General features: G+C 39.9%; 1 protein-coding gene across 1 annotated transcript; it reads left to right on the forward strand.

Moving 5' to 3' along the window:
* sbk3 (SH3 domain binding kinase family, member 3) lies at positions 1-6,299 on the forward strand. The gene is made up of 4 exons (XM_039806510.1): positions 1-395; positions 3,240-3,387; positions 3,906-4,108; positions 4,711-6,299. The coding sequence occupies exons 1-4, from the start codon at positions 390-392 to the stop codon at positions 5,479-5,481; spliced, it is 1,128 nt and encodes a 375-aa protein (XP_039662444.1). The 5' UTR covers positions 1-389; the 3' UTR covers positions 5,482-6,299.
* The last annotated feature ends 7,003 nt before the right edge of the window (positions 6,300-13,302 follow it).

Below are 13,302 nucleotides of genomic sequence, written 5' to 3' on the forward strand. Positions count from 1 at the left end.
AGAACAGGAGAGAGTCAGAGAGAGAGAGAGAGAGAGAGAGAGAGAGAGAGAGAGAGAGAGAGAGAGCTGGCACAAGAATAGGAAAAGGGAGGGAAAGAGTTCAATGCGTGTGTCTCCTGGGGAGAAGCACATAGTCAATAACCAGGTCTCCGGTAAACATCTATGAACCTTCTCTATAAAGCTGCTGTGCTACTGCGTGGACCCACGGATCAAAGCAGACATATCAGCTTCAATTCCAGTTTAATTATCAGTCTAGCAGAGGGGATATCATTGAGCTCCAGCACAGAACAGTAGCTAGTTGCAGTTGCAGCAGCTTGCCAGGAGTTAAGTCTTTAGATGCTGAAAAGAGCCGAGACAAAGTGAGCAGAGATCAACCAACTAAACAGAAAATGACAGTAAGTATTGCACTTTATTCCTGTGAGGAGGAATCTAGCTGTGAAATGTTACATGCACGTTTAAATTGCAAGTGTCATCACATTGTGCTGCAAAAAACAAACATCGATGGTAACAAAAATATGAATTAATACAATTATTTCCTGTGTGTGCCAGCGATTGGGGGTTTTAAGTATCATACTACAAGTGTGTTTTGTAGCTATATGATGCGATGACATGCAGAAATGGCATAAGAGCATTGACGGCTTTTTATTGCAAAATTACTGTGAGGCTGCAAAGGTTTGATAGACAATGTTGTTGAGAGGATTTTTAGCCTGTAATGTTGAGCACTTGTACTGGACTTCAAATGTGTTAATGATGTTAGCTCATGCAGAGCCTCTTTTAAAATCTCAGCTCACTTGTTGTCACTTTATGCCAAGGGCCGTTAACTATAGGGTTTTGATAAATAATCACCTCAGCTCACAAGGACATGGCAAATATCAGGATGCTCCTAGTGCAACACATCTTTTAGACGCATCTGTGATGATTAATGTATCAGAGCCACTAAATCTCGAGAACTCTGACCTGGATAAAACTCAGCTGTAAGCTCAAAACGTCATAAAATATATTCATTTCATTTCTGGCATGAGGGGAATGAACAGCAGCTAAAGAATGTAATAATGCGATAACCCTGACATGTGTTAACAACTCTGTGAGTGAAACCTAACTGAGATTTGAATTTAGGAATGTAGCACTGTGCTTTGAGTTCAAAACTGTGAGGACAAATAGACATAAATAAGGCTCTAAAGAGAAGATGGCCCCAAGGACGGCCACCACGTCTCAAGCTTCTGAATTTACTGCATTTATATATATTATATTTTATATATGTTATATTCTATCCCTATATGTCAACTCCTGCACTATTTTATGCCTTAGATTCCCATTTTTCATTGTCTGTGCTTCTTTTTATACAAGTGTTTAAATGAGCATTGTTGGAGAGAGCCTAAGATCTAAGATTTTATTGCCAACAACTTCTGCTCTGTAATTGTTTTGCATACGACTATAAAGAATATATATTTCTTTTTTTCCCATGTTACCAGTTATATTAATGTGTATATACAGTAAGTTGATACATTACTATTTACCACAAGGTTTCCTATAGAGACCTAATTTTTGGAAAATTGTCTCAAATGCAGCGTTTTAGCAGCATGTGAGTCTAAATGTCTGTAAAGTTGACGTTCTGGAGATACAAAATGAAGCTTAGGTGCACCAATTGAGCTGCATCAATCTATAGACCATTGATCTTAAAGCAGCCCATCTTCTGCTCTGATTAAAATAGAGCTGTCTTGGCAACATCTGTGCCAAGCAGCACTCTCAGACTGGTTGAAACCTGCAGTCTTATTTTTGGCTGTACATCAGATCCATTTTGCAGTAACTCATAACTGAGATCCAGTTTTTAAGCTGCTGTCAACAAACAACTCCAAAATAAATCTAAAGTGTCATATATCACCATCAGAGATTAATTGGCGATTGGAAAATTTCAGTGATCAAAATTAGGCTTATTATCTCAGTCCAAACAAGAAAATGTTATTGATATTAGTGCAATAACCACCAAATATTTGTTTGCAGGGACATAACAGGTGTAATTTAATCCAAATCAAAAGCAGTTGACCACTAAGATCAGTTACGCAACATGCAAAACATATGTTATTGCTTTATCTTTTGTGTTAAGCTGTGTGTGGTAACTGTTCACAGCCTAACTAATTTGCTGGGGTATGTTACTTCAAAGGAAGTAGTGAGGAGTGACAGTGCCAAATGTCCTGATTGCCCTGATAAGACATCACGCTGATGACATCTAAAGTTTATCCCGTCTATAGGACAAAGCGGATCATGCCAGATCTGCATAAAAGTGATAACATATTACAATTTGTTCCACAGATCTCTGACAGATGCATGATGGGCAGTGGTAGAATGTAACAAATACATTTACTCAAGTACTGTACTTTTGCAATTTTAAGGTATTTTATTTTACTTAACTTTACTTGAGTATTTCGGTGTATTTCTATGAATTTATACTTCGACTCCACTACATTTCAGAAGGAAATATTGTACTTTTTACTCCACATTTATTTGATAACTTTAGTTACTTTGCAGATTTAGATTATTAATACAAAATATAAATCAACTAATACATTATGATGTATTACTATAGACTAAGATACCCAGCAGTATATAAAGTAGTTCAAATTAGCTCCACCGTTACCAGCAGCAACATTATTGATGCTTACATCCAATAATATAATATACAATATTCTGAAATGGGCCATTCTGTATGAATACTTTTACTTTTGGTATTTCAAGTATATTTCAATCCTAATACTTGTGTACTTTTTACTTTTACTTAAGTAAGCTTTTGAATGAAGGACTTCTACTTGTAGCAAAGTATATCTACAAAGTGGTATTGCTACTTTTACTTTTTTTGTTTAAACATCTGAGTACTTCTTTGACCACTGATACAGATGGTTCTTACTCTGAATGGGAGCATGCAAGCAAAGAAATTAAAGAACTTTAAGAAAACAACAAACCGTATTAGTGGTAAAGCAACTAATGAGATATATGAGATTTAAAGTTGCAAGGTCCTCGTTACGCAACGAGCCATGTAGCGGGTTCAGACTTCATTCTGTGAAGTTATCTTTCCTCAACATCAACACATGCCAATCAAGCTGTGGATCTTCTTTCACTTTGATGCCACTGAACCAATCATCATCTGTAGGCATCATGCAATGATACTAAATATGGATTTGTGTGTGTGTGTGTGTGTGTGTGTGTGTGTGTGTGTGTGTGTGTGTATGTGTGTGTGTTCCCAGGCTGCAGCAGCTCAGGAACTTGACGAGCGATGTTTCCTGTCGGCGCAGTCCATGCCCAGTCTGAAGGTATCCGAACACTTCCAGGTGGTAAAGCTCCTGGGAGAGGGATCCTACGGAAAGGTCATGTTAGCTGTGCACAGAAAGAGAGGTTAGTGCTCAAGACTTAAGGTTACAGGTCATGACCATTTCAATTCAATCAGTCTGCAAGAGTGTATGAAATTGCCATTCAAATATCCTAATGCTAATATATAAGAGTTTTGATTATGTTTTTAAACTCATTCTGCCCAATCTGAAATGGGTGAAATGCTAAATCTCTACTGCAGCACATTTACCTCATGCTCAGGTTTCTTACTAATTAAGAAACGACACATGTTGTGCAGGGTCAGCGCTGCAGTAACGTGAGGACAGATCTGTCTTTTGATAGTGTTCACTTAACCTTTTGTGCTTCTGTTGCTGTGATAAAGTGCTTTGGGACATTCTCTGAGATAGGGTTGCTGCAACTGGGGTGTAGCTGTGTAACAGAGTCGCCCCAAAGGGGAAGTTATATTTGTTCACAGTGTCAATGATGGACAAACTCACATTCCATCACTGATGACAGCTTTTTGACTAAAGCTGATTAGATGTTGAAGTATTCAACAAATAATGTCTTTGCTTCGTCTCCTTCAGGAACCCCAATGGCTCTGAAGTTCTTCCCTCGTCAGTCTACCTCGCTCACCTCTTTCCTGCGTGAATACAATCTCTCCCTTTCTTACTGCACCCATCCTTCTCTGACACGGGCAATTGGCATCTTCTTTTCCACACCGTCCTACTATGTCTTTGCCCAGCAAGCTGGTCTATATGGTGATCTCTACAATGTCATAGTGTCAGAGGTCAGTGCCGTTATTGCCCTGCATGGTATTTTCAGCCTAACATACTTTTTCTTGTAAAATGAAGAAAAGAGAGTGTTTCAGCAGAACAAAAGCGTGCATGAATGTTTGGTTGGGATGCAACCCCTACATTTACATCCTACTAATTTACATCCATCCATTAGCTATACCTGTTTATCAAAAGGCTCAGAAGTATCATACTTTATGTCTGCAGTGTGGCTTTCTCGTGGAGACGTCGTGGAAAATGTAAGTGCTGACCCTGCTCTTTTGAGCTCTCATTTCTGTCAGCAAAAACTTGAGACGTGCTTGATAAAGGCTTCCAGCTCGCCCTCGTCTGTTTTTGTGTCACTGCCAGTAACATAATAGACCACTGATAAGAATAAGGGCACCCTGCTCTCATGGCAGTACATTAAGTAAAGCACGGCTTTCCAAGAGTGTCACCAACCATTTTCGTGACGCAGATTATGTTTGTCTTTGCGCCAACGGTGTTCTAACCAGACCTCACCTCATTTTCATCTTTCATCTAACATGTAATGCTGTAATAAGTTATAGAAAGTATGTTTTCTGTTGTTGAGACACTGATCCAGACTGTTTTTCTGTTTAAGGTTGGGGTGGATGAAGAGTGTGTCCAGAGATTGATGTCCCAGCTGAGCGGGGCCGTTACACATCTCCACTCCCTGGGCTTTGTCCACCGCGACATCAAACCTGAGAATATCTTCCTGTGTGACAGTTCCTGTCGCTGGGTCAAACTTGGGGACTTTGGCCTTGCCCGGGCCATCGGCTCCACTGTTCGCGCTGTCTGGTACGAGTCTCCCTTCTGCACTCCTGAGGTGGAACCTGCCAAGGAGGCTCAGAAAGAGTGGGATGGGACCGAGGAGGAGATGGAGGACATTTGGATAACAGTGGAGCCCTGTATTGACAGTTGGGCCCTCGGTATACTCGTCTATTGCCTCTTGACTAGCTGCTTCCCCTGGGAGGAGAGCACCCATGATGACCGCGGCTACCGTAGATTCAAGGAGTGGTTTGATCGTGAGGCTGAAAAGGAGGAGAAGATGAGGGATGGTGAGTGGAGAGGTGAAGAGGAAATAGACAGTTACACAATCATGAAGGAGAGCCAGAGGGACAACCCTGCTCCCTCACAATTTGAGAGCCTCAGCCCTCTAGTGATGACTCTTTTTAAGGAGCTTCTCCACCCTGTGCCCAAACACAGAGGGCGCCCCGAGGAGATCCTGAGCTATCTGGGAGGGCCGTGGCTGACAGAGACAGAGATTGAGGAGAAGAGGAAGGCAGAGGAGGCAGAGAGGGAGGCCAGAAAAATAAGAGAGGGAGGAGGTGTAGAAGAAGAGCTATTAAGGGAAGGAAGAGGGGAGAGATAAGCTTTGTCTTTATAAAATTGTTTTATGACGGGTTTTAATGAATATAATGTGTTTTGAAAACATTGTACAATGTATTTTTTTTGATGATTAGCGATTTAAACCTGGTCGCACAGAATTCCGTGAAATGATCCCGAATCGTTAACACCGCATTACGTGGCGGTGGCACGGAATGTGTGAAAAATCCGTGTGGCCACCACGGAAAACAATGCCAATGTAAAGTCAATGAGAAGATGACGTAGCATTAAGAGCGACTACGTTAGCGAGTACTATGTAAGGCTGAAATTCCGCGTAAGGAGATCGGGGTTCGTGTCCCGGAGGTGAAGTTTCCTAAAGTCGCTTTCTTCTTTTCTGTCCCTTTCTTCCTGCGTGTCACGGAACCGTAAGCCCACCCATGACCTTTTCCTTAACTTAAGGGGCCGGGCCGTGTCGGAATTTTCTGCGATCCGTGTTCATTTCACGAAATTCTTCCGTGGGCCCATCATGGAATGTTTTACGATTCTGTGAAACTGCCGCAGATTCTGAGTTAAGGGGGCCGTGTTCATTTCACGGAATTCTGTGAGATCAGGTTGATTTAAACAAATACAAATGTATGTTCTATAAGGTGCTATATTTTCATATTTTTTTAATAAATATCCTTATTAAAGTTACCACTTCAATTGTTGTATATATTCCAGTGTGTTTGTTTATATGTGTATGTATGTGTGTCTTAATGAAATAAGTCTATAGATAGTGTGATGTTGATGAAACTACAAGCTGCATTATAGTGCCTTTAAAAATCTGTATCGCAATTGTTGTAAAATAAACTCCTTGCATTTAAATTCTCATGAGATACAGTTCATGAGTTACACATACAGTGTCACATGATGAAGTCATGTCAATTTAGATGGTGCACACTTACAATGTGTCTATTATTACACAGTTAAGATAACTTGCATTTTAGAATGGTATTTCATGGTTTACATACAATCCTAAGACAGACACCACCTACCAAGAGCCTGGGTCTGTCCGAGGTTTCTTCCTAAAAGGAGTTTTTCCTCGCCACTGTCGCACTAAATGCTTGTTCTTGGGGGAATTACTGGAATTGTTGGGTCTTTGTAAATTATAGAGTGTGGTCTAGACCTACTCTATCTATAAAGTGTCCTGAGATAACTCTTGTTATGATTTGATACTATAAATAAAATTGAATTGAATTGAATTGAATTGAATTAAATTTGGAGTTGAGCCTCTGAAAACACCAAAACACTGCACTGTAAGGATAACTTGTCCGCACCCAAGCTGACCTCAGGGTCCCTGATCTTTATAGACTACAATATAAGTGTTTCTGAAGACAGAAGGGGATCAGGAGTTATTCAACCTTTCAAAACTGAAAAAATCATAATCCTGAAAATGAAAATAAATGTAATAATGTAACAATAAATGAAGTGAACCTAACATAGAATTTACTAATGCTTTAATAATGTAATACAATAAGCCATACATATTGTCTTGAAAAGTCACAAATAAATCAGACACATTAGGTTGGTGTATGTCCTCCTCCAACATTACCTGCTTTGTTCTTTGATCAACGCTTCCAGAGGATGCAGCCCAGAAACATTTATCAATGACTTACAAACGGCCCTTTACTGATTATGTAGCAACATGTATAGCTACAAACCAGACAACCACTTTTTAAAACAGTTTAACTTCTTAGTGATGTGTAAATAATGAAATAAAGAATTCATTATGTTTAAATAATCATTGACAACTTATGATACCTTTATAAGAGACTCTAGAAAAAAAGTACCTATGGAAAGCAGGGACATCTTTGATGTGGTGAAGCGACAGGTGCTGCAGAACAGAAGAAGCACATCTAAAATTGGACTGAACAATACAGCCTGACAGTGATACCAGCGTGATCTTCTTCCAAGTTTACATGATGCAAACCTCGGGCATACTACAGTACCTGCAGCAGGAGATGTGTGATGTTTATTCACATTGTAGCTAAAAGACCTTTATTATAGTCTATTATACTTGGATACATGATTGACGTGTTGACAGTAGAACAAACCTCACGTGAAATCTGCTCACACTACCGTTTGACCTCAGTGCTGTTTGTGGAGACAGTTGTTCTACATCTGTCACACGGGACAATTACTGGTTGAAAAATCACCGGCATTCCTGTTGCAGTGCTGCCAAAAGAATGCGCTGGTATTGCTTGTAGCCACTTTGCACACTTGTGCCACTACTGAATCATGCCATGATGTCAATAACAACTGTCTACCACTGTGGATGAAAAGAACTTAGCAGCATGAAAATAATAAAATACACCTTCAAAATGAACTTATATGGTCATATTAGATGGGGTGTTTACTTCCACTGCAATAATTAAATGTAAAATCTACAGCTGCAAAGATGAATCAATTAGTTGTCAACTAGGAAATTGATCACCGACTATTTGATAATCGATTAATTGGTTTGAGTCATTTTTTATGAAAAAGTCATAATCCTTTGATTGCAGCTTCTTGAATGTTGATATTTTCTAGTTTCACTCCTCTATAGCTGCTTTCCAACCAGAGGGATTTTTGCAGTTCCTAGATATTATTCCATAACAACAAAAGGTCAGTTCCTATAGCCACTTGGCCAGTGTGAATGGTCGGAAAGAGGCTATTATAACACAGCCATCTAACCACCACTATGTGGAAAAGGGAAAAGACCCTGCCCTGAAGTAGGAGCTGAAAGAGTTACAGGAACTGTGGCCAGAGGAACTTAATAATCCCTAAATTGGTCCAGTCGGAACACGAGAAAAAAATGGTTCTAGGAACGTTATGTTCTGGGAACTGCAAAATTCCCTCCGGTCGGAACGCGGCTATAAACAAAAGGTCAGTTCCTATGGCCACTTGGCCAGTGTGAATGCAAATGGAAAAAACTGTTTTGGGGGAGAGTAGTAAGTAGAACTGTTTAGAAGTAGACTGTTCCTATAACTACGTTCCTGTAACTACTTGGTCGGAAAGAGGCTTATTACAGTAAACTGAATATACAGTATTTGAGTTGTGGACAACACAAGACATTTGAAGATATCATTTTGGGCTTTGGGAAACAATGATCTTTCACCATTTTCTGACATTGTATAGACCAAACAACTAATCGATCATTTGAGAAACTAATCCACACATTAATCGACAATGAATATAATTGTTAGTTGCAGCCCTAGTAAAATTGCATCACAGGGAATTAACTTTACTTTCACATTGCATTGTGCACAATATCTCAGTTTCAAGTTGGAGTGTGTCCCTGTTGGTAGCAAGCTGCTAATGTGAAGTGTGGCCGTGTGTGTACGTCAGTAGGGCCAGTGCTAACCCCTGCTAAGGGCCACTCCAGATGGACTTATAAATAGACCCCACACCCATCTATTTACACACTGTGCAAATCATCACCTCCCTCTGACTATCTGTAGTCCACAGCCCTCCAAATGCAAAAGTCAGGCTGCCTTGGCGCCTGCAGGCCTGTAACAGCACAATCTGATGGAACACTGTGACTCATCTTACCTGTTAACGCCCTGGTCTCTGCTCTCTTTTTATCCCCAGCCCTCTTGCTGATTACTTTCCACTTACGTTCCTCCTCTCATGTCACGTAGGCCTTGTGTTTCTCTTTCATCTTTGCCATACTTTGTGCAATTGTGGCAGCTGTCTCCCTTTCATTCATTCCCTCCATGGACCTTTCTCATCTCAGGTCACTGGTAACATGAACAAGAATTACTTCTTTAGCTGGGTCATAGTAAAGTGTGTTTTTTTAAAACACTTGGTATCTCCGTTAGTAACGCCTGTTGTTGTAGATACACGGTGTTCCGGGAAACAGAGGACACAAGGCTCGTGTGACACTCGGTGGAGGGTTAGTAGAGGACCACAGACTGACAAATGGAAACACATGGTGCAGACCACAGAGACAATAGAGTGCCAACACAAAGATGCTGATCGAGGTGCAAATCTGCTCAAGGCCCATGAGGACAGAGAGCAGAGATGATGAAAACAGGAGAAATAAGGACAGCTAATGTATGCAGGTCCTTACTAAAATCCAACAACAATGTCAAGGAGATGGAGCACATTTAACTTTAAGTCTTGTTTGTACTTCCAAGTCACGACAGACCTTTAAACATCTGTCAAGATGGAAGACACACTCGCAAATCTAGAAACCCAAGAACATCGGATTTAGAATTGTAATGTCAGCAACATTTAGATTTCAAGCTACCAGTATCAAATGAAGCTCACCTTGGCACAAAGATTTAAACTTTGTGAAGGCATGGTGTCACAGTCACTGCCTTTAAAGCATCTTCAACATGTACATGTTATATCTCATATGCAGTAAGTTCCCTTGTTTCTGTCTTTAGAAAGAGAGTTTCATGTTCTTTAAATGCTTGTTTCTTAACACAGATTAACACGGGACACATGGATGGAGGATGCGGAGACAACCATCTGGAAATTGATGTAAGGTGTAACAGATATTTAGACAGATATCTGATAAAAGATTTCACATGTCATGAGAGTGATAAGTGCAAAAGCAGACACCGATATAAGAGCCGGATTGATGGGCAGAGTGGAGCAAGTAAATGGGACTGTGTGGGAATCTATATGGCCAAATGTCTGAAATATATCCCTGCAGTGAATCAAAACACTTGGGTCATCATCCCCCAACTTTCTCTGTCACCTGGCTGCTTGTGAGGTTCAGCTACTTTAAATGCTTAAACGGGATCGAGAGTGACGATACTGTTTCACTTGAAGAGCCTCAAATTATCACTTTTGCAGAGTGAGAAGCACTAGATGAGCAACACTGGAGTGTGTGTGTGTGTGTGTGTGTGTGTGTGTGTGTGTGTGTGTGTGTGTGTGTGTGTGTGTGTGTGTGTGTGTGTGTGTGTGTGTGTGTGTGTGTGTGTGTGTGTGCGTGTGTGTATGTGTGTAAGAGAGAAGTAGAGAGAAGTAGAGTGAGAATGGCGTGGTGAAATGGTGAAAAGGAGATCGGTGGGAGATTATGTATTGCAGCGCTGGCATGCCTCTTGCATTGCCGTCTAACTAATAAACAAGTTTAGAGATTATCATGTGTTTACTATCTGGTATGTTTGCCTCCTAACCATTCTGCGGTGCTTTCTGGATCCCCAACCACCTGCTCCTTTACTCTCTTTCTTCTCTTTCTGCCTCTCTCACCTCATGCCGGAGCAGCTTGGGCAGAGTGGCAGGTTGATGTGTTCAAAGGATTGATTGTCCCTCTTGGCTCCTCTCCTCCTCTCTTTTGCTTACATGGTCGCCATCTGTCAAGCTGTCATCGGCCTCGCCCGGTTGACCTTGTTAGGGCCATCCCACAGGCTCACTCTGGTGTCCGTGTAGCCCCGATATGTCAAGGGGATGATGAGTGTCTCCCTCTTGATCTGACAAAGCCTACTGTAGGGTGAGAGCCAGTGAGAGTTGGGACTTCAGGGGAATGTGTAATAATATTTATATTAGTCAAGTCTATGCAGAGTCAAGTTTCCATCCCAATGCAGCTGTAACGTCTGAGACTCTGAGACAAAAGGTTAGGAACTATAGCCTTGATAGTCACTTTCATCGTTGCACAGATAACCACTTGGGATAGCTTATGTAAACTGATAAGTAAGGAATTGTGGGTCAGAGAAGACACATTTTTAATAATATAAACAAATATATAATATATGTAAATAAAAACATAAACTGTACAAAACACTAGACTAGAAATAGTCTCAAAAAACTATGAAGCAGAGCAGATGAGGAGCTGAGTACCTTGACCATCTCATTGTGGAATGGATCACAAACTTTCATAAAGATTCCACATGGTGATGCTTCTTTTTTTTAAAAAGGGCAGCAGAGGCAAATATGTTTGCAAAAAAATTTAAAGTTATAACTTAGTTTTAGTGCTTATTTTACAAATATCTTATTGAAGGCATCACCTGTTAATGCACAATATTCCAAAGCCACTGAGGAATAAATGAAGTATAAAAAGGGATGCCAAAACTCACAGCTATGACGGTGTCTTTTCAATGGCGTCTGTAAAGGCAGACATGATTTCCTCAAATACAATTCATCTTCTGTAACTGGTGTTTTAAAGACGTCCCCGGGAAGATATGGTTTCTAAAAATCAGAACAAACCGAGCAAGATTTATTTATTTCTAGGACAACAAATTAAACCAAGGCTGCAACAAATGGTATAACAATTAATATGTTTGTATTTGTATTTTTTGCATGTATTGATTAATAGTTTACCCTATAAAATGTAATAATAATAATAATAATAATAACAATAATAATAATAAAATATACCCTTCACAACTTTCTGGAGCCCAAGGTGACTTCTTCAAATATCTCTTTTCTTTCACCAAAAGTCCCAACCCCACAGATATTCAGTTTATAGTGATGCAAACCAGAATATTTGGTGTTTTTGCTTAATAAATGACAATTAATCTATTCATATTTTTAGGAGTTTTCTATTGACCAACAAATTAATTAATCAACTCATTGTTCCAGAACTAAATTAAACAAAGAAAGTGTGGTTAACATGGAGAATTGAAATCATCCATGTTCAGGTTGTGCGACACATGATGCAGGGAGAGGAAATACATGTTTAAAACACAGGACTGTCACTGATTATTACAGCAGAGAAAACCTAGGCTTGGCTCACATAATGGCATTAACTGTACTGTCAATTCAGTAACTTTTTTTGACTGACCCCTTATAGCAGAGATCTTCAAAAGGGGGTCCGGGACCCCTAGGGGGTCCTCAGAGTCACTGCAGGGGGGCCTCCAAATTATTGTCAATTTTTGAAAGTTTTTTCAAAAATGTAAATGTCTTAACATAATTCCAACATATCATTAGCAAATATAAATCCTCACTGATGATAGGCTTACTGGCCTATAGGTAAGGTATAGTCACTAAGATAGCCCCCCACAGATACAGTTCATCCTAATGATTCACTGTGCCACATTGCCACTGTGTAACAATAAAAGATTAATAAAGTCATGCCAACAATTATTTTAATATCTTAGTGTTCTATGCAAAAAAAAAGTATAAAGTATAAAGGCTTTAGGCTGCCCTACACGTTATTGCAGGCCCAGTTTAATATGCAACTTAATTTTATGCAATATATGTAGTAGAGGGTCCCTGCTCGGTCCCTCTTTCAGTTAAGGGGTCCTTGGCTTAAAAAACGTTGAAGACTCCTGCTTTATAGGATTATTTATGGAGGCCAAAACCCATTTTCTATGTGCATTGCTCCACCTGCTGGTTATATTAAGTAGTGCAAAAGTCACATTTGAGGCCCACTGTGGTTGGGTGCCTTTGCTAGTAATTAGTGTCTTTCAATTGCTTCATTATTTAGTTTTCTCCATTAATATGAGAACTAATCCAGGCAAATTCCAGAAGAATGGTAAGTAAGAAACAAGTAGCAGATATTTTCAGACAAGACTGTGTTCATCTTAAACAAACACAGTTAGTCATATATTTACTTAGGTGTCTACAATGACTTTGAGTATAAAGAAAAGGGTGTTGACAAATTCCTCACTTGTGCACCTTTATAAATGTATTGGAGCCTGTGTAATGAACAAGAGCAACTAACCTACTTTTTGTGGAAGATGACAGTCCGAATGTTTGGCTTTGTGTGGTAATCAGACACTAGAAACAGGGCTATGGAACGGTATATCTGTCTAATAAAATGTGTGTGAACCAAAGAAGAAAAACTCTTAAAATTAAACACAACAGACTGAGGCTGCATGATACATCTATTTACCAGATTGGGGCAGGAAGAAAAAGTAAAAAGCAAGAAAACTGTGATGGTTAGGAGGACAGGGGG

This window comes from Perca fluviatilis, chromosome 7 (assembly GCF_010015445.1).
Source record: "Perca fluviatilis chromosome 7, GENO_Pfluv_1.0, whole genome shotgun sequence".
Lineage (NCBI taxonomy): Eukaryota > Metazoa > Chordata > Actinopteri > Perciformes > Percidae > Perca > Perca fluviatilis.